Below are 22952 nucleotides of genomic sequence, written 5' to 3' on the forward strand. Positions count from 1 at the left end.
TGGTGAGAAAAAGAACAATGTATTAAACCCAGATTTTTGTGACTGAGGGTGAATGTGTGCATAGTTCAGCATTCCGTCCATCATTTGTTCCTTTTGCCTTTTTTCTTTTAAGACTTTAAAACTTTTTCAAACTTTTTGACTTCCAGGCTTTCACCAAGACCTCCTACCATGGCTCCTTTGCGGCTGACATTAAATCACACCTAGGTCCTGGCCTTACGCTTCCAACGCAAACTATGGCACTATTTTCACTTAAATCTTAAAAAAATTCTCTCTCCTGTTCCCTTGTCATATTTTTGTCAATTTATCCTTATTTTACTAAAAAAAAATTATCTTTAGTTTAAATTGGGTTGTAGAATGTGTTTTGTGTGAATCTTTTCCACTGTGCGTAATTACTTTATACATTGCCTTTGCTTTAAGCTGGACTGCTTTGTGTCGTGTTCCTAGGGACTGAGAACCGGTTTATTTAATTTCATTTGGGTGACATTTAGCAGGTGGCAGCCGTGCCAGATATTCGCTCTGATACGCGATTCGGGTCAAGTTCGCGCTATATAAAACTCTGGAAAAAATATATATATAAATTCACTCTCCTACACCACTCTTCTATCGCTTAAAGCTAGTGTGCACTGCTTTGGTGAACGCTTCAACCCAGAGCAGTGGCAGGGACATAATCTCATGGGAGCACCTCTGGAGTGAAGACAGATGTTTGTACCATGTGGTGTTTGCCCTGATGTGAGCCAGGGGATGGCCTTGGTAGATTGTCATGTTCCGCCTTTTCGATCCTGGCAAGTGGAAGAAATCGTAACGGTAAAGTAACGCGAGAATCAATGTGAGGGGTGCAGTCGCGTCCTTCAAAGTTAAAGAACGAACCTTAATAATTAAAACGATATTGCAATCTAATTTTTCATTGGCTGGGCTTGTAACACTTGATGTAAGGCATCGTACATCTATTGGATGAAATAGGCACTTAGGGCCATATGTATCAACATATCCTTTTGCGATTCCTTAATAGCGATTTTTAAGGAATCGCTATTTAGAAATCGCAAAATGGTATGTATGAAGAAATTTGCTATTTTTAAGCGATTCCTTAAAATTCCTTAATTGCGATTAGCAAATTGCTAATCGCAATTAAGGAATAATTTCCCATTCATTTCCATGGGCCAGGAGGCCCATAGGAATGAGTGGGAAATAATTCTCAATTTGCAATGTTCGCAATTTGCTAATCTCAAATCTCAAGAGTGCAGGGGTGTCTCAAGAACACCCTGCTGCACCCCTGAAAATGACAGGTGTGCGCACATGGCACACATACATGCCCTAAGGGCATGTATGAGCGTCACATGGCATCATTGGATTTTCAAAAAAATGCTTTTTTTTAAAAATTCGCAACTTACCACCGATTATAAGTTGGTGGTAATTTGCGATTCCTTAAAGGTATTTTGGAATTTTTTTTCCTTGATTCATTGCATTTAAGGAATCGCAAATTTTGTGATTCCCTACATGCAATCGCAAAATAAAGAATGGCAAATTTTGCGATTCCTTATTTTGCACCCAAATTGTTTCATACATACCATTTTGCGAAAATGGGTTCGCAAACGCCGAAATTCTGTGAATTTCGGCGTTTGCGAACCCATTTGGCCTTGATACATATGTCCCATACTGATTGATGAAAAATTATCTGGCTACATGTTAGTAACTTAATATGAAAAGTTGTAATCACTGATGATTGCTACATTCAGTGGGCTTTGGGCTCAATATTGTGTTTTCTTTGAGTTAGATACTTGACCGTTATGTTGTTTGTTGATTGTAACACCCATTTCATTGGTTGCCTTAACCTTGAATCTTTCCCTTTTATTTTCTCCATGTAGGCTGACATGCTAAAGGAGGTTGGCATGGAGTCCGTTCATTCTCAGAATGACAACCACCCTGACATGGAGGCGAGGACGGAACGCGTTGCCACTGTGTCTGATAGTGAACTGGAAGAGCCTGGGACAGCGTCACCAGAGCCCAGTGGACAATGCGGGGCAGAAGAGCACAGTCCCAAAAGAGCCGAACAGTTGAGCGTGGAGTCCGCGAATGACATGGGCGAACAAGTGAGTTCTGTGGGACCAGACCACTTGTTGAACTCAGTAGACTGTGGTATCTCACACTTTAAAACTATAGACGCCAAAGAAACAAGTGGTCAACCAGACCACAGCCTGGCCCATAAAGGGAGCAGTGTCAGTAGTGGCATCTCCATGGAGAGTGGAGCGTGCACTGATGGACCTCAGAATCCTCCTCTTCTTGAAGACACTACTGAATGCCTTGGACGTACTGAAAGGCCTCAAGACATCAGTGGTCAACAGCTCGATACCATAAGCTCAAAAGAGGGTTGTCATCAAGAGGAAAAAACTACAGGGGTGAAAGAGGTCCGCACACAGCCAGGATATTCTCCAGAGTCCTACGAAATCCATGATCAAACGGACGACACCTCCAAGTCAACTGAGACCAGTCCTCAAACAAAGAATACCAAAGCGTCTGACACAATCAATGATCCCCAAAATATGTCCAGAGAGCATAAGGAGACCACTGACCAACCACACAACATCACGGAGAGGGAAGAGACCGCTGACCAACCACACAACACCACGGAGTGGGAAAAGACCGCTGACCAACCACACAACGCCATGGAGAGGGAAAAGACTGCTGACCAACCAAACAACACGACGGAGAGGGAAGAGACTGCTGACCAACCACACAACACCACGGAGAGGGAAAAGAGCACTGACCAACCACACAACACCACAGAGAGGGAAGAGAGCACTGACCAACCACACAACACCACAGAGAGGGAAGAGAGCACTAACCAACCACACAACACCACGGAGAGGGTAGAGACCACTGACCAACCACACAACACTACAGAGAGGGAAGAGAGCACTGACCAACCACACAACACCACAGAGAGGGAAGAGACCACTGACCAACCACACAACACCACGGAGAGGGAAGAGACCACTGACCAACCACACAACACCACAGAGAGGGAAGAGAGCACTGACCAACCACACAACACCACAGAGAGGGAAGAGAGCACTGACCAAGAAGACCATGTATTGAAGTCCACGAAGAACAATAACAAAGCACACAATACTTCGAATAGGGTTTGTGACCAAGCAGAAAATACCACAAAGTCTGAGATCATTGACGACTCAGACGCTTTCAATGGCCACGCGAACAGTACCGGGGGCCCGATTGAGGTCTGCGAGGAGCATTCCAGCACCTCAAACACCAGTGTCCACGAACAACCAAGCAATGCCATGGAGTTTAAAGAGATAGGTGACCAAGAACCCAATGCCAGAGAGTATGTTAAGATAAGTGACCTACTTCAAACCACCATGGAGTGTGAAGAGATCCGTGGCGAACCCCCCTTTCCGATGGAACTGAAAAAGCTAAATGAACAACCAGAGAAATCCACCAGCTCTGAAGAGAACCATGTTCAACCACACAGTGTCATTAATTGTAAAACCATTTATGACCAAGTACTCCACTCCACCGAATCCGAAGGTGTTATTGATAATCCTGAGCATGCTGCAGAGGTTAACCAGATCGGCGACCAAACACGCACTATCACAGAGACTAAAGGCATCGATAACGAAGCAGGTACCAATGAAGAGTCTAAAGAGCCTAGTGACAAAGTGCACCACACCACAGAGTCTGGAGATTTCAACTACCCTGACAAAACCACAATGTCTGATGAAATCAGTACTCAGTCAGCGAACATCACAGAACCGAAACACATCAGATATAAACCAGAAAATATCACGGAGACCGTCGAGGTTAGTGTTCTATCCGTTATTGTCAGAGAGTCCACAAAGAAGAGTGATCAACCAGAAAACACCCTGGACTCTGAAGAGAACGGTGGTAAACCAGACCATATAATGTGGCCTAAAAGGATCAGCGAGGAATCAGAAAATGCTGAGATGTCTTTTGAGATTGGGGACCATTCAGCCGATACTGCAGTGTTACCAGAGATTGGAAATCAAGGAGACGATAGCAGTGAAGCTGGAGAGAATAGCGATCAATCAGCCAAAGCTGCTGAGTCTAAAGACACGAGTGAACAATCAGAAAAAAGCATACTGTCCATGGAAATAAGTGATCAAACCGAGAACATCATCGAATTTGAAGATCACTCTGATCGATCACCTGACAATATAGAGTCTAAGGTGGTTAATAACCAATCAGATGATACCGGAAGATCTGAAAGCATCAGTGAGGAGCCAGGCATCATCATGGACTCCAGGGAGAGGAGTCATGAAGTCGGCACCACAAATGGAACTGGAAACAGTGACCGATTGGCCAACACCGTAGAGGCGTTTGGAAGCAATCGCGAAGCCATCACCGTAGTGAACTCTGCAGAAAGCATTGATCAATCCAACAGAACAAGTGACCCCCTATCTGTCCGGTTAGACAATCCCATCCATAATGTGAGCAGCAAAGACTTGAATATTGTGTCGTGCACAGAAGTGGAGTCAAACGAATCCTGTCAAGGGTCTCCGAATAACACATTGAACAGAGACAGTCGGGACAATTCTCACATAGATACACCATCCAGACTAGAGTACGGTGGTTTAACAAAGCACGCTGATCCCCTAGAGTCCACTGACCCTGAAATCCTAGGGGCACAGGCTCCTGGTCTTACAAATGCAGGCACTATTTTATCTCACAACATAGAGATGAATGAGGCGAGGGCTCCAGCTCATCATAGCAATGGGCCACCTGAGGCCCGCGATCAATCGCACACCACCCGAGACGAGGCAGAGACAAAGGATAAACCTAACAAAGTCTTATGCCACCAAGGGCCTCACATTGTCCATGACCACAGCCCAGAGGATGAGTCCAACATCCAGCATCCGACTGGCTTCATGGATGCTCAGCGTTCACCTGCCGCGAGCCCCCCACAGGTAGAATCCCCACATCAACATTATCGAAGAGATTCTGAGGTACAAATTGCACTCGATTCGGAGATCGAGAGACAGCTGGCGTGCCTCCTTGAGTCAAATGTGAGAAACACTCCTCAACGTAATCCACGGGGCATGAGCCCCGAAGCGACTCTACCAGCCGCATGTGTTGGATTCAAGGGATTGGAGGGCGATCCCCTGAATCCGGATGGTAAAACGACCTATTTATCCGAACGAAAGAATGATCAGAGTATGTTGTCCACTGAGGCATCTGCCACTCAAGATGCCATGCTAGCACATCGTGTAACTGGTGCACCTTCATCTGAACTGTGGGAGATCCCCTCTCACTGCCTCCCACCTGTAGAGTATGATTCAGGGGCTCCCTCTCTTGGTGCATCACCACCCAGCAACTCCCACCACACCGACCTGGACCCTGAAGCATGCTCTGGTTCTGTTGGACTAGACACAATCAGGGGTCAGGTTGAGTGGACACAACATCCAGAAGCCACTCCTGAAATATCCAGTATTTCTATTCCTTCCGCACTGCTGCTACAGAGCGACGGCCCCTCTGGAGTGGCAGAGGAAGCAGTATTGTTTGTGGATGTCCGCACTATGGAATGTGCGTCCTCCTTCCACTTGTCGGATGTAGATGATTCCATGCGGGCATCAGATGGTCCGAGAGATGTAGCCTTTCAACCATATGGCCAAGATGATACTGTACCACCCTCTCTGCAAGTGGGACATGTATGTGATGCTACTGAGAGCAAAGCACCTGCTAAAGGAGATCAGTGTGAGGACAAATTACAGAAGGATATTTCCCAGAGTCCAAAGTCTCCAAGCCCCGAGCACTTCGGAAGACCTGACCCAGACCTGGACGTGGCTCCAACCAAAGGCGATGTCTCAGAACAAGAGGGGCGTATCCGGGGTTCAGAGCATCCCACCTTCACCTCTGACACAAACGATGAAAAACCTGCCTATGATACCCTGATCGTCGAAAGGTATATGTATGTGGAGGATGTGCCCGATGGAAACCCTACCCTGGTGGATCCATCGGCTTCAGAAGACAAACGCCCACTTCGAAGAGCTAGTCATGAGCATGCTTTCACCGAGGGACGGCAGGCGCCTGCGTGTTTGAGGGCTCCGCAGGCGGAGACTGACAGCTCCCTGAACATGAACTTGGGGGATGTGTTTCCTTTGGACTCAGGAACAGATCCAGATTTGCCGTATGAGGAATTCATTTCCAACTCTTGGCCAATAGATCCTGTGGTTGGAGGTTTCAATGAGGTTGAAGACACTGGTGGTGGGAGATATGTAGGAGAAGGACTTCGAGAAGCTCATGAAGTGCCTGTAAGAATCCATCCATATGGATTTAAAGTGGATTTCACTAAGTTCCACAGCCTCGTGCCACCACCGCTTCAAGGAACAGTTGAAGAGGTACAGGAACCGCCTGCGGCATCCAACCCAGATCTTGATAACGCAGGTTATGAAGTCCATGCAGCAGCAGACGTTGTGCACCGCCTACCTCTGGGCGAAGACAGCACTGTGGACACCTCACCTGGTTGGGAGTCTGATCTTCCTATCTCAGACTCCTCTAGTTCACCCATTAAGAGTCAAATGTCCAGGCCAATTCATTTCTACAATCCATTCAAGTGGCACGAGCACCGTAGACCGTCCAGGTCCTTCAGTGAAGTGGTGACTGTTGAGCCCCAGGATGTCCACGCCGGGGTATGGAGTCCTGTGACTCCTCGAGTCTTGATCAACAGCCTCCCTGTCCACCTACCCAATGATGGCTCAGTGCTGGGGGCAGAGACCTCGCCACTACCAGACTTGTCTCCAGCCTCTGAAAACGTCTTTCTTAGTCCCCAAGTGAAGTTTGCCCCTGTAACTGTGATCGCTGGCACAGCTGAGCCGAAGACTCCAAGTAACTGGGTGCCCACATGGAAAGTGCCAGACGACTCGGTGTTGCAGGCCCTCACGCGAAAGATTGGCTCACCCAAGTTAGGCAGGAGAACTTGCAAAGTCTACCGAACACGCGGTGGGTCGGATGCCGGTGAGATTCGCCACAGGCAGTCCACGCCGTTCCTCATCTCACACATTGGTCTGCCAGAGGAGAGGATCCCTGAGGAGACGGCTGTAAGAGAACCAGACAGGTTGCCCTCCTTGACAACCAAAGTGTTCAAAATAGCTCCAAAGCCTGCTGCGACGAAAGCCTTGTTCAAACAAGCAGCTGTGTCAGAAGATACCGGTCCCAATGCAGAGGAGGACCGGCCATCCGCGGCACAGAGTACATGTGGTAGGTAATGGTTAAGGTTCAGAGGTGAAGGTGATGAGCTTACAAGCAGTGCCAACAATCTAGGGGTGTCTGCTCTCCTTACTGTACAGACCCTCCTTGTAAAGGGCACTTGCCTCTGGAAAAGTCATCCAGTTGCCCATGTCAAATCCTGGATGGCTCAGGAGACTCAGCTGTAGAAGCAAGGAGTCAGGAAGACTTGATCTGTGGAGCCATGAGGGTGGGGGACAAACTCCTGGGCCCTGAGCTTCTCTCCAGGTGCTTTGTCTGTGTTGCATGCCCTGCCCTGAGGCAGAGCCCCAGCAAGGTGCAGCCCCTGGAGGGGCCAGGAGTGTCTCCAGATGTGCAGTGGTTTCTTATGTACTGTTGGAGGTTGGCTCTCTGTACAGCGTACTAAAACGAAGTGCACTGTGTAGAGAGTCCCAGAATCCCTATGAAGCGGTGTAGTGGTGAAATGGATAGTACCAACGCTTTATTTTGTGGTAGTGTGGACGAGCAGTTAGGCTTATCTGGGGTCACACTAATCATTTGGTGTCTCGCACAGAGGCAAGAAGCGAGACACATAAACCTGAGACCAAACCCGAATCTTTATATGTTTTTGAGAACTTTGGAATGAAAGATGCTGTTCAAAGTATGCAGTACTTTCAGTTTCTACGCTCTCTGCGGCTTATACCATCAGATAGTTGCCATGGCGGCCAGTGCAGAAGGCAGATGAGCTGGGTTCTTTGTATTGAGCGCAGTGGATCGCCAACCCGGCCACCGTTGCTGGCAGCAGATCACTGCAAGTCAATGGGAGCACCGCCACTCCGGCGGTCGCAGTTGCTGGGATGAAGGTGCAGTTTGGTTGGCTGGGTACCACCAACGCAGTTACTCCTGTAGTCGCTGGAAGGGGACTCTGCCAAGAAGTTTCAGATGACCAGGCTACCTGGAGTGGTTGGAGGTCTTCAACGGCAGGAGGAAGATCTTTTGGAAGCCTGGGCCTCGGCTACCAGGAGCCTTGGGTGATGGAGGTTGGTGGTCAGCGGCAGCAGTTAGGCCACAGGTGCCCTGCAGGGTGGACCGTAGGGGAGGTTGAAGCTGCTGCCGTCAAAGCCACCCGCAGTAGGGTCTGGGGTCTCGTGAGCGGGGCTGTTTCCAGCATTGGTTACTGTGGAGCGAGGGTCCCTCAGGTGTTGGAGGCAGGCTAGGAGTTTCTTTACAGTGGTGAGTTGCATTGACACAAGCACCGGTCCTCAATCACCGTGGTTTTTTCACCGGCGGTTGCTGGAGATTAGAGCCTCTAGTCCAAAGGGAGGTTCTTTGGAATGGGTGAAGGCTGGAAGGCTCAGTGGTTTCTTGGGGGCTTTGCAGTTCTCAGAAAGGACAGCCGGTCCAGTTGTCTAGCTGTGTTTGCAGCTGTCAGAGTTTTCACCGGCTTCTTGCTGTAGCAGAGCTCAGCTCCTGGTCCATCAGCGGTCTTCTTCCATCGTCATGTTTTGGTCTGCGGAATCTGAAGTTAGGTTTCGGGAGCCACTTAAACACTAAATCTAGGGGCGTTTTTAGAGGAGGCCACGTGGGAGCCAGTGGCTTGTTTACCAGTAGGGTGCCTACACCCTCTTTATGCTCACCCCACATAGGGGGGCGGGCATACCCTGACTCCGAATATGCTACTATACCCATCTTCAAGATGGCGGATGGTCAAAAGTGGGGTCGACCTCTTCTGTCCCACGTCAGGGGTAGTGCAGGGCAGAGGTAGACAAACCTCCTAAATGACTACATTTTTCTGCCAGTCTCACCAAACTGAGGCAGGTCGCCAGCTGCTTCCAACAGTGGAGGCTGGGGTGCAGGGTTCAAAGGGGGTACCGCCTTTGAAGCTCCTGTTTCTGCTGGGGCAGAACCTGCAGCCAGGGCAGGCATTGTCTCTGATTCAGAAGAACTCCTGGCTCTCTGCCCAGGGTCCAGAAACATGTCTGGAGTTGGCAGGCTGGCTACAACTAGACTAGAATCACACCAGGGGTCGGTAGGTTTCAGAGCTGTGGCGGAGCAGTATGGAGAGAGCTGTGAGGGCTGTGGTGGAGCTGTAGGGAGAGGGCTGTAGTGGAGCTATAGGGAGAAGGCTGTGAGGGCGCTTTAGGGGAAGGGTTTTAGTGGAGCTGTAGTGTGAGGGCTGTGGTGGAACTGTAGAGAGAGGGCTGTGGTGGAGCTGTAGAGAGAGGGCTGTGGTGGAGCTGTAGGGAGAGGGCTGTGTTGGAGCTGTAGGGAGAGGGCTGTGTTTGAGCTGTAGGGAGAGGGCTGTGTTGGAGTTGTAGGGAGAGGGCTGTGAGGGCTGTGTTGGAGCTATAGGGCGAGGGCTGTGTTGGAGCTGTAGTGAGAGGGCTGTGTTGGAGCTGTAGTGAAAGGGCTGTGAGGGCTGTGTTGGAGCTGTAGGGAGAGGGCTGTGGAGGAGCTGTAGGGAGAGGGCTGTGTTGGAGCTGTAGGGAGAGGGCTGTGTTGGAGCTGTAGGGAGAGGGCTGTGGTGGAGCTGTAGTGAGAGGGCTGTGTTGGAGCTGTAGGGAGAGGGCTGTGTTTGAGCTGTAGGGAGAGGGCTGTGTTGGAGTTGTAGGGAGAGGGCTGTGAGGGCTGTGTTGGAGCTGTAGGGAGAGGGCTGTGTTGGAGCTGTAGGGAGAGGGCTGTGTGGTGGAGCTGTAGGGAGAGGGCTCTGTGGTGGAGCTGTAGTGAGAGGGCTGTGGTGGAGCTGTAGGGAGAGGGCTCTGTGGTGGAGCTGTAGGGAGAGGGCTCTGTGGTGGAGCTGTACGGAGAGAGCTGTGAGGGTAGGTGAATAGCAGGGGGTTGTCTATGGGGAGCTGCAGTTTAAAGTGTCTGACATGCTGGAATCTTCTCTCCTTGCAGAAGCTGCTCTGCCAGCCCCGGGCATGGATAACAGCACTTCGGATCCTGTGCAGCTCAGGTGAGTGACTTCTACAGCTCCATATCCTGTCCCACCTGGGGAGGCAGAGGGTAGGGGGCAGAGCACCCACTCAGTCATGGCTCCAGCAACTGCCTCCAGAGAGGCAGGGACCGGTAGGTGACGCTGCACAGGGAAGGGCTTGGGCCACGCATAAATCAATTGCCCCATGCACATATCGCAGGCACACGCACATGGAGAAACATGTGAAACATGCACACCCACATTAATAGAGACAGGCCCATGGAGAAACATGCACTCACATGTTACAGAGACTGACACATGGAGAAACATACACACATCATAGAGACAGGCCCATGGAGAAACATGCACTCATGTTACAGAGACTGACACATGGAGAAACATACACTCACATGTTACAGAGACTGGCACATGGAGAAACATACACACATCATAGAGACAGGCCCATGGAGAAACATGCACTCATGTTACAGAGACTGGCACATGGAGAAACATACACACATCATAGAGACAGGCCCATGGAGAAACATGCACACCCACATTAATAGAGACAGGCCCATGGAGAAACATGCACTCATGTTACAGAGACTGACACATGGAGAAACATACACACATCATAGAGACAGGCCCATGGAGAAACATGCACTCATGTTACAGAGACTGACACATGGAGAAACATACACACATCATAGAGACAGGCCCATGGAGAAACATGCACTCATGTTACAGAGACTGACACATGGAGAAACATACACACATCATAGAGACAGGCCCATGGAGAAACATGCACTCATGTTACAGAGACTGACACATGGAGAAACATACACACATCATAGAGACAGGCCCATGGAGAAACATGCACTCACATGTTACAGAGACTGGCACATGGAGAAACATACACTCACATGTTACAGAGACTGGCACATGGAGAAACATGCACTCACATGTTACAGAGACTGGCACATGGAGAAACATGCACTCACATGTTACAGAGACTGGCACATGGAGAAACATACACTCACATGTTACAGAGACTGGCACATGGAGAAACATACACACATCATAGAGACATGCCCATGGAGAAACATGCACTCACATGTTACAGAGACTGGCACATGGAGAAACATACACTCACATGTTACAGAGACTGGCACATGGAGAAACATACACACATCATAGAGACAGGCCCATGGAGAAACATGCACTCACATGTTACAGAGACTGGCACATGGAGAAACATACACACATCATAGAGACAGGCCCATGGAGAAACATGCACTCACATGTTACAGAGACTGGCACATTTATTTAAGGTTTTTATAGAGCGCGTAATCACCCGAGAGTATCTCAGCTCTATACCTAGTAATCTAGAGGTGACGCAGGGCAAGAGATTTGGAGGCTTTAGGGGAAAAGAAAGGTTTTAAGCGATTTCCTGAAACGGAGGAGATTGGGTTCTGCTCTTAGTTTCAGAGGAAGCGCATTCCATTGTTTCGCTGTGTGCACCGAGAAGCGGCGACCCCCTGCACGGGCTTTCTTCACTCTAGGTACCACTATGAGGTTTCCGTGGTCCGATCTGAGCGCTCTGGCCGGTCTGTAGGGGGTGATGCAGTTTTTGAGGACTGGGGGACCTTCGTTGTGCAGTAGTTTGTGGGCCAGGCAGAGGGCCTTGAACACCACTCTTTCCCTGACCGGCAACCAATGCAGCTTCATCAAGGCGAGTTTTGCTGATACTCTGGCCGGGGTGTCCGTGAGCATCCTTGCAGCAGCGTTCTGAATTTTCTGCAGGGTGTGGAAGGTTGCTTCAGGTGCTCCCAGATAAATAGCATTACTGTAGTCCAACCTGGACACAATCAGGCCTTGGATCAACAATTTCCGGGAGTTAAAAGGCAGCAAGGGGAGTACTTTCCTGCATGACCTGAGAAGGCCGAAACAGACACCCGCCGTCTTCTTTGCCTGCGTCCTAAAGGTGAGATCTTTTTCTAGCCATACTCCTAGGCTTTTGACCTCTGTCTTGGGGGTAGGGGGTTCACCAAGACAGGCAGGCCAGATGTTGGGAGGAAGAGAGAGCTCTTTTTGCCCCTGGAGCAGGATCTCTGTTTTTGACCCATTAAGCTTAAGGGCTGAGTTGTTCATCCATTGGTGGATTTTGGAGAGACATCCATGCAGGTTGGAGGGTTCTTGTTTGGGGTGAGAAAGCGTTACCACTAGATGTGTATCATCAGCATAACTGATGATGGTGACTCCAAATGGGGCGACCACCTCCTCCAGTGGGGCCATGTACACGTTAAACAACGTGGGGCTAAGTGACGAGCCCTGGGGCACGCCACACCGGAGGGGGATGGCAGGGGAGCGGCTGTCACTTTCCCAGACTTGGAAGGAACGTTGGCATAGGAATGATGTGAGCCATTCCAACGCTTTGTCCTTCACTCCGATGTTTCCCAGGCGATGGATCAGGACCTGGTGGCTGACAGTGTCGAAGGCCGCACTGAGGTCCAGGAGGATCACTGCCACTGATCCTCCCGTGTCCAGGATGTCTCTGGCCTTCTCCACTGCTGCCAGGAGTGCGGTGTCAGTGCCCTGGCCTGGTCTGAAGCCCGTTTGAGAGTTCTTGAGCAGATGGTTATTTTCCAAGAACTGTGACAGTTTTTTGTTAACAAGTTTCTCAGTAACCTTACCACTCCATGAGAGGAGGGAGATGGGTCTATAATTTGATAGATCCTCAGGGTTTAGGGAGGGTTTCTTAAGGAGTCCTTTAACGACCGCCGCTTTCCAGCTAGGAGGGACTTCCCCTTGGGATATTGAGGTGTTAATCAGTGCGGTCAGCGGGGGCACTATGGTGTGGGTGATTTTTTTAAGAAACCGTGTGGGCACTGGGTCACTGGGGGCGCCACTCTTGATAGAGGCAAATGTGGTGGCTACTTCTTCCATGGTAACCGGGCCAAAAGAGGCCAGGTGAGGGGCAGGTGATTTCATGGGGGGGTTCGAGGGGGAGTTAACCTTGTCTCCTCGATTGAGTTCGGCAACAGTCGCGGCGTCAGTCGCGGGGAGAGAGGCGAGAATCTTTTTGATTTTGTCATCAAAGAAGGTAGCTAGTTTGACACATTTGTCCTCCGCTTCTTTGGGGTCCAGGGTTAGGGACCTGTAGGAGCTCTTTAAGGATAAGGAAAGTTTCCCTAGCCGAGCAGGAAGAATTTTTTATTTTTTCCTCATAAAAGGCACCTTTGGCGATACGAAGTGCCAGTTTGTATGCTCTCAAGGCGGTCTGGAATACATCTTTTTTAGTAGCCGACTTATCCTTCCTCCAACTCCGTTCTGTCTTTTTGCATTCCTTCCGTAAGGCGTTCAATGCAGGGGTGTACCTAGGAGCGGGATTGATCCTCTTGGTGTGTTTGAGCGTGTTGGTATGGGGAATGAGATTATCTAGGGAGTGGGTGAGCCAATCGTTAAATTCTCTATCCGCCGTTTTGGGATCCGTAGAGGGGAGAGGGATGGATTCTTTCAGCTTAGCTTCCCAAGCCTCGGGTACCAGCTTGTGCCATCGCCTGGCGAGTGTCCTGGCTTTTGGTGGTTGTATTGGAGTGGTTTTGAGATGCCAGTTCATGGGAATCAGTAAATGGTCAGTCCTTGGAAAAGAGATGGGTGCCTGAGATTTGAAGTTACGGAGATTCGTGAAAATCAGGTCTAAAAGCTGGCCCTTCTCATGGGTGGCTTGTGCGTTCGTGAGATGCATGTCAACTGACGAGAGATCTGTCAATAGGTTGGCTGCAGGGTTATCTGTGGGATCAAGGAAATGGAGATTGAGATCTCCCAGAAGAAGGAAATTTGAGGCAGTGGTTGCTTTTAGTGCAACATGATCCATCAGTGAGCTGGAGAATTCCCCAAGTGAGCCTGGCGGTCGGTAGACTAACAGACCGGAAAGGGAGGTTGTGGGCGAGATCTGTAGAGTGAAGTTGCAACTTTCACAATCTTTGACGTTCCCATTGTCAATCCTGCAGGTGAGGTGATCCTTGTATAGGATGGCTAGCCCACCGCCTCTGCCGACAGGTCTGTTTAAGAAGCGTATTTGGTAGCCGGGGGGGGACGGCGTTGACCATGTCGAAGTCGTTGTTCGGCGTTAGCCATGTTTCTGTAAGAAACAGTATGTCCAGCGTAAAGTTTTGGACGAGGAGATTTATTTCGTGAGCATGTCTGACAAGAGACCTGCAGTTGAGGAGGCCAAGTCGGAGGGTTTGTAAGTGTGCCTGCTCCTCCGGCGGGTTGCAGAGGACACATCCCGTGAATGGGTTGTCTTCCCCGAGTATATATGTGCAATTGGGATGTTTGTTTGGATTCAATGCACGGAGTCTGTCTTGGGAGTATGTTAGGCGGCATTGAGAATCGGGCATAGTGTCTGGGCCTAGGGCCGTCTGGGCCCGGACGGGCCCAGACGGGCTTGCCTTAGGTGCGCAGACGGCGCGCTCACTGCGCCCGTCCTCTGCGCGTCCGGTGGAAGCACATGTATATATGGGAAGTCGGGGGGAGTGGCCTCGGAAATGGGGCGTGTCCTGCACCGGGATTCCCTCTCCCGCGTCAGCGCTGATCTCGGCTGGGCGGGGGGGTCAAGTCCGATAAAGTGCCTAAGTATAGCCACGTTTTTCAATGAAGCAGAAGTAAAAACACAGTATACAACAGTTAAAAGCCGAAAGTTCTAGCGATTAAAATCTCCCGGCTGTGCCTCAGGAGTTTACCAGGTATCTGCATGGAGAAACATACACTCACATGTTACAGAGACTGGCACATGGAGAAACATACACACATCATAGAGACAGGCCCATGGAGAAACATGCACTCACATGTTACAGAGACTGGCACATGGAGAAACATACACTCACATGTTACAGAGACTGGCACATGGAGAAACATACACACATCATAGAGACCGGCCCATGGAGAAACATGCACTCATGTTACAGAGACTGACACATTAAGAAACATTCACATGTCATAGAGACAGGCACATGGCAAAACATGCACACACAAGTCCCAGAGAAAGGCACATGGAGAAACTTACATCACAGAGACTGGCACATGGAGAAATATACATACACATCACAGACAGGCACATGGGTCTGGTGGCTCAGTGGACTAATGCGTCCATTGCAGGGGCCTGTGTTCGACCTCATGGTCACAGGTTCAAATCCCGGGGGTTCACTCAGCCTTTCATCCAACTGAGGTCGATAAAATGAGTACCATTGAGTTGGGTAACAATAAACATCTGTTATTCAGCGCCAAGATACCCAAGGGTGAACGTGCGCTTTACAAATACACATGTTATGTTATGTTATGGAGAAACATGCATACTCACACATGTCACGAGGAAAGGCACATGCAGAAACATCCACTCACATGCCACATACTGTCACATGGAGAAGCATACACAGACACACCAGAGAGGCAAGCAAACAGAGAAATAATCCCACACACATCACAGAGACAGGCACATGGAAAAACATGCACACTGAAATGAAATGAAATAAACAGATTTATATAGCGCAACTAAGCCCAATGGGCGTCAAGGCGTCTAAGCAAATGAGAACTGGCTATTTACCGATATACTCTTCACTGTGGGTAGGCCTTATAAAAAAACAGGTTTTCAGCTCTTTTTTAAACGGGGACAGAGAAGGTTGGGACTTAATCTCCCTGGGAAGAGAATTCCACAATCCGGGGGCCACAATGGAGAATGCTCTGCTTCCCCAACGTACCCTTCTGGCCCGAGGGACCACCAACAGATTCATCTGCGATGATCTGAGGGATCTACTAGGCCTGTAGCGGGTCAGAAGGGCTCACACGTCTCAGACAGGCAAACAGAGAAACATGCACATATTTGAGACATCCACATGGACTAGCAGACATTTGAGCAAAAACATGCATATGAAGACTGTCAGAGACCAGCATTCAGACAGACGCACAGCCAGATGCATAGATACTAAGGGACCGATTACAATGTCAGTTGGAAAGGCTCTAAATGGCATTCGGTTTGTCCGAATCCGATTTTGAACCCGCCTTTCGACTGACTTGGAAACCCTTCTGACCGGTTTCGATGTTCAGAAAGCGTTCTGACTTTCCCACTCGGTTCCAACTCCATTCCGAACAGCATTTTGGAGGAACCATGTCGGTCGGAGCAGACTCGTACAGGTCTATGGACCTAGTTTCCGACCAACGGATTACGATGTCTGATTCGGACAGCTTTTCTGAATCAGTTGTTCTGACACGGATCGGCTGTCTGAATCTGACTTTGTGGGCCCGTAGTAGGCCCTCCGGTTGGGGCCTGTGGGGGTACCCATGGGTCCCACCTTGGCAACTGTTGGAATCGGCTGGTCTCTAGTTGGCACAGGTACACACTTCTGACAAATAGCGACCCACCTCCTCTAGTCAGGGCAAGGGGATCACACACTCCGAGACGCTCCGAGTGTCAGATACTCAGGACTGAATAATTTTTAAGCATTTGGTTAGTTTTACATTATTTGAATCTATTTTAGATTCACTCCGTGCAGATTTGCTTGCACTTCTATTTTATCGTAACGCTACCTGGAAGCATTTTGTGAAGATTTACTCGTACTTTTTCCTTCATTACCTATCTAAATATGTCTTTAAGACACTTACCCCACGCCGCCTTCCAAGATCTCCTCTTTGTTCCACCGCGGGCTTGCTCATTGCGTGGAGAGAGACAGATCTGACGGATTGCGATCAGGGGCAGCTCCGGGCAGAAAACACACTTCCGGTTTCACTGGAAACTTGGTTGGCACTCTAGCTGGCCGAACAGACGGGGCTACTTAAAATGGAGCTTGCCACGAGGCGCAGCGGGGACGCGGACGGCGCGCCGAAGGTGCGGCAAAGGTAAGCCCGTCCGCGCCAGTCAATCGCCCCTCGCCAGGAACGCTGCTCCCACTATCCTGTATAGACTCATCCATACTAAAGATGCCCTGCTGAATGTACGCCAGAAAGGCCATCAATGTAACTGCCCCCCCTCCATAAGCTATGCGACCCGTTCAAATTCCCTTACGGGATTTCTCAATTGGCCAATCCTCCCCTATCATTGCTCTACTCGAGCCTCCAGTTGTACAACATCTTAAGATCCCACAACTTAACTTCAGATCACTCGTTAAACATCATGCCGAGGTTCATGACCTGATTTCAGAGGAAACACCTGATATCTTTTTCATGACAGAAACCTGGCTTCATGATGAGGCGACGGCTGAGCTTAATTTAGCTTTCCCACCAGAATACTCCATCTACACGAGTAATCGAAACCCCAGGGGTGGTGGGATTGCGGCAGCTGTTAAATCCTGCTATCCGTGTTGGTGGAAGGATATAGTGATAGAAGGCTGTGAAAGCGCGCACTTTCGCATCTCGATCAATCATCATTTTACCCTCTCAGGCCTCCTGATTTACAGGCCCCCAGGGAATGATGCTTCATTTAGGAAAGCCCTTCCAGAGACCATCAGTTCTCTCGCTTTGGGAGCGGCCAATTTCAATATTTTTGGCGACCTCAATCTGCATTTTGATCTAGCCCAGACTCCCATTATAGGCGGCCTGCTCGCCGACCTTGCGGCATTCCAGCTCCATCAGCTGGTCACTAATCCTACTCATATGGGCGGGCATATTCTGGATCCTATATTTACCAACGTAACAATGGCAAATGTCCCGCTGCCTACTCCGGTGGCATGGTCTGATCATTCTCTTGTGAAGTTATCCCTTCCAGTCTCGGACCCTCCATTTACAAATATTGACAGAACCAATCTTAAACGCCCCTGGAGTAAGCTGAAACTGGTGGATTTCCACCGTTTCCCTCTTGGCCCATTCCGCAAAGTAGAGTCTGGCTACGACCTCTTTTGTGACTGGATCACTAGGGCCCTTAATGTCTTGATTCCAGTCACCCGGAGCAAATGCCGCACCCTAGAACCTAGTCCTTGGTATGATGATGCCTTGTTGTTTCTTAAAAAATCCTGTAAAAAGGCGGAAAGAGACTGGCGAAAAAACTATGACCCTGAGAAGAAAACATATCTAGCTACTGTAAAAACTTAGCACAGAACCATTTGCAGGGCCCGTGCGGCATACTACTCCAGTGAGATCAAACGCAGCTCCAATCCGATCAAGCGGGTTTTTAAAATACTTAAAGATCTAACCGCCAAAAGAGTCCCAGTGTCTGAGGTCTCGTCAGAGTCACACTGCGAGGACCTTGCTACCTTCTTCTTAGAAAAGGTCCGCTACATCTACCGCTCAACACTGGTCCTTCAAGTGCACGGCCGATGCCCAGCCCCGGTACCAACCCCGATCTTACCATTCTTCCCGAGGTGTCAGAAGTTGAATTTGACAAACTAGCGGCTAAAGTCAAATCCGACTCCCCCGCTGATCCGCTTAGGCCTGCACAGTTTAGAGACTCCGCCGTGCTGTGCTTGCCTCCTCTTCGGCAGCTTATCCATGCCTCATTCGCCTCAGGTATAGTGCCCATTAGATGGAAGCAAGCCTCCATCACCCCGATTCTTAAGAAACCCACGCTGGATCCAAGTAAGCCCGAGTACTACCGCCCAATCCCCCTTCTCCCTTGGGCGGCTAAAGTGGCCGAAGCTCATGCTGACAACATACTTACCGAACACCTCCAGACTAACAACAGCCTGGATGTCTCTCAGAATGGGTTTCGGGCAGACCATAGTACAGAGACCGCCCTCCTTGCGATGACAGAACATCTGCGTTCCGTGCTCGACTCCGGTCAAACGGCGGCACTGGTTCTCATTGATCTCAGTGCCGCATTTAACACGGTCTCGCACACAGTCCTGCTTCGTCGCTTAGAAGAGGCAGGGATCACCGGAATCGCCCTTGAATGGTTTAGATCATTCCTCTCTGGTCGATCATTCCGGGTAGCCACCCCTCCATTCCAATCCCAAGTTCATCCTATTGAGCAGGGAGTGCCTCGGGGGTCCTCGTTGAGCCCCACGCTATTCAATCTGTAGGTACAGCCGCTAGCTGCTATCGCTAAGCAGTGGGGCATGGCTATGGTATCATATGCCGACGATACGCAGCTGGCGGTTGCACTCTCCAGGGACTCATGTCTTTGAGGCCTCCAGGTTCAGGAGGGGTTGGCCGCAGTGGCTGATTGGATGACAGCTAACTGCCTTCAGCTGAATGCCAGTAAAACGGAGGTCCTGATCGTCGGTAAGAATGACGAGCTGTGGGGAGATCAGTGGTGGCCTACGGTTCTGGGTAAGACACCCATACCGGTGACAGAGGTAAAAAATCTAGGGGTATGGCTAGATTCCACCCTCAGCTTCTCTAGCCACGCCAAAAAAGTGTCAGCCATGTGTTTTGGCATTTTACATGCCATTAGACCTATTCTGAAGTTCTTCGATGCACCTACCAGGCAACTCATAATTCAGGCTTCCATTGGGTCCCGGCTGGATTACGCAAGCTCCCTCCTATTGGGGGCAAATCAGGCGGAAATCACCCGGCTGCAGCACATACAGAATGCTGCAGCCAGAACCTTGGTTGACCTACCTAGGTTCTGCTCAGCGAAGGAAACCATACGGAAGCTTCACTGGATCCCCATGGCCCAATGGATACAATTCAAGACTTTGTGCCTATCTTTTAAAATCCTTAAACAGTCCACTCCCAAAATCCTGGAGAATCTACTGACCCCTTATGTCCCTTCTCGCTCCTTGAGGTCCAACGGTCAAGGTCTGGTCACGATCCCACGCTTGGGAGTCCGACCGAACAGTGTTCGGAAACATAATAGGTCGGGCGGTCTTCCTGAATCTTATTCGGTTGAAAACCATTCCGAGACCAAGTCAGTCGGAATGCTTTCCGACCGACATCGTAATTGGCCCCATAGATGTGTAGGCATGGAGACAGAAACATACGTTACATAGACATGGACATGCAGACGCACAAGCAGATTCCTGCACATGGAGACAGGCCCGCATCTCTCAGACAGGATTAGAACTTCATTACAGATCATTAAGGACCCAGACCACTGACATTAATATCGATGTAAAAAAAACATCAATTCCCTAAATCATTGGAAAATTAATATTCATAAAAATATTATCTTCCCATACTTAACAAAAACAAATGTTGATAGCTAAAATGTTGCTGTAATGTCTATTTTCACTCCTATCGATTACAAAATTGTTAGGATCAAAAGTATTTTGTGCTTTAAATATACATATAAATAGACACAAATATTGGAACATAAAATGCGGACTACATAAACATTGGTAAAAAATGATAAGTTATAATGCAAAAACATATCACTACCAATGAAGGCATACAAAGCCGATCATATAGCAAAATATTATCTATAATAATGATATTATACTAACAAATTGAACCTATGCCTAATGGCAATGACGTCCATAAATACACAAAAACTACTATTGAACTTTCTGAGAATCACAAAATAATAACAACCATTTTTCTCTTACTCCCTACATCTCCCCTGATCAGACAAATTTCAGCACTTTTCTGTGACTCTCTTCCTGGAAAATGAACCAAAAATTACACAGCCTACAAAAGATAAGTTAGCAGGAAAAAATTAGCCTTAAGCAAAGTACTACGCTCACGTAGTTTGAAAAGTTTGCGCTACTTCGCACTACGCGAATTGCACGTAGCACAGTGCAAACATGTGTAACGGTAATTTTTTGCTTGCTTGCAGTCCTCAACGTCAAGTTGGCTACCGCGAGAGAGCAAAATGACATCCCGGTGAGTCTTTTTCCTCATTTACGATCAGCAACAACAAGTTGGCGATCGCAAGCATCAAAAATAAACCTCCCGGTGAGATTCACAACGTGGGGAGGTGAGGTTTCTCATTGCGAGTGGTCGCGTATGCTCGCGACCATTCGCGATGACAAACTACCAGTTCATGTTGAGAAAGCAGCCGCTCGAGTAGAAATCTACTCGAGCGGCAGAAAACGTCTGCTTGCACTGCGCAAGATGCGGTCTGCACTGATTACACAGTGCGGACAAGCATCCGGCACTGAAATCAGAACGAACAGCATTTTGCACAGTGCAATACGCAGTTCGTGTAGCTACGTGTAGCTCGCGTAGTGTGAAGTGCACTTCGTGTAGCTAGGCTTAGCGCTTCTACGCGAACTACGCCCAGGGTTTGAAAAAATGGCCACTATCAGAAATAAAAAAGACCATTTTCCTATAGGAAGCAAACCGGATTAAATATAAAAATGTTTAAAGAACGATAAAAATGGAAAGAAAAAGTTAACCTTATTTTAAACAATTTGTTGTGAAAATATTTACCACTTATGTGAAGTGTATATAAATATTATTAGAACAATATTATTTAAAATAGTTGCATTTACTATTCGCACACTCCAATCTATACCATTTTGGAGAAGTGCTGGATCATAAAAGGGTTACATTTACTATTCCCACTCTAATATGAACCATTTTGGGGAAGGTCCTGGACATTAAAGGGGAACCATTTACTATTCCCACTTCCTTCTAAACAATTCTGAAGAAGATATTGGTCGGTAAAAAGACACCCTGTAGCACCCCTTAAATGCAAATTTAAACAGGTGTTGCACACACACATGTCCAAAGGACATGTGTGTGTGCAACATGCAACTTAGAAAAATGCTTTTAAAAGCATTTTTTCTAAGTTTTCGCTATTTACCACGAGGTTTGACCTTGCGGTAAATAGCGGGCCGAAATTGCGAATTCGCAATTTGTAAATGGATGATGAATTGCATTTAAAGAATCTCAAATAGAGATTCCTTTAATGTAATTCCTCCCAAAATAGCGAAATTGCTATTACCGATTTTTGCATTTGGGATGATGAATCCCAAATGCAAAAATAGCGCTCGCAAAGGGCCAGATTCTCAGAATCTGGCCCTTTGCGAGCCGATTTCGGCTTGATGAATCAGGCTGTAAAATACATATAAATTGTATTGGCAAACTACCAATTCAACCTACATAAACACATTGATATTTATACATCATCAAATATAATTGGAAAAATTAATTGTTAAAATTTTTGTACACAAGTACTTTTGTGTTTATTTAAATTATTTAATACAAAATAATAAAATAAAACCAAAAATGTATATTAAATAATGTTAATATTGTATATAAATGTACATTTTTTATTCCAAATACATATTTTGAATTCAAACATATTTTTTATATTAAAATGTAACACGAATTACATTAATTACAATGACTATTAACTTGTATATTACATTTTGTAAGTCACCAAATCAAATAGTCTTTTATATACAGACAAATATACCATTTAAAAAAAACCTATATAATATTAAGACATTTATACATTGTATATAAAAATATAAAAATGTAATAACTTATTTATGCATTTAAATAACATAATCATGTAGTTAATAACTTTAATAAAATGTAACATCCACATAAATGATTAACACTTTTTTAAAAATCTCCCCACCCGTTCCCTCTAAAAACCAACATCCCACTCAGTTAACTTAAATGCAAGTAGATTAACAAAAAAACGAAAGCCATTTTAAAAAAAATAATTTGAAAGTTTTGTATACAATATAAAAATTGACGAAAAAAATATATAAAAACAAAAATTAAATATAAAAACACATAAATTAACAAATAAAATACAATATTTTTTAACAACGATATTATAATGAACCTTATTTCTGAAAACATTATAAAAACACTTATAAAATAGTCCTACCATCAAATTCGGTTTACAATATTTGTGTCAACGTGATATTTTTGATATATTTTTAAAACACAATAGTTCATCACTCAATATTTCGTCCAAACTTTCACCTACAAATAATGGATCTCAGGTGTG

General features: G+C 47.6%; 1 protein-coding gene across 1 annotated transcript in view; it reads left to right on the forward strand.

The window, feature by feature from the left end:
• The window catches only part of LOC147700475 (uncharacterized), a 466495-nt gene that overhangs the window by 161480 nt on the left and 282063 nt on the right, over positions 1–22952 (forward strand). Inside the window, exons 2-3 of the mRNA XM_086929643.1 lie at positions 1863–7227; positions 10093–10150. Coding sequence (XP_086785769.1) covers positions 1869–7227; positions 10093–10150 — 5417 coding nt within the window. The 5' untranslated portion in view covers positions 1863–1868. The remainder of the gene's footprint in view (positions 1–1862; positions 7228–10092; positions 10151–22952) is intronic.

Source organism: Lissotriton vulgaris, chromosome 7 (assembly GCF_964263255.1).
Source record: "Lissotriton vulgaris chromosome 7, aLisVul1.2, whole genome shotgun sequence".
In the NCBI taxonomy this organism is placed as follows: domain Eukaryota; kingdom Metazoa; phylum Chordata; class Amphibia; order Caudata; family Salamandridae; genus Lissotriton; species Lissotriton vulgaris.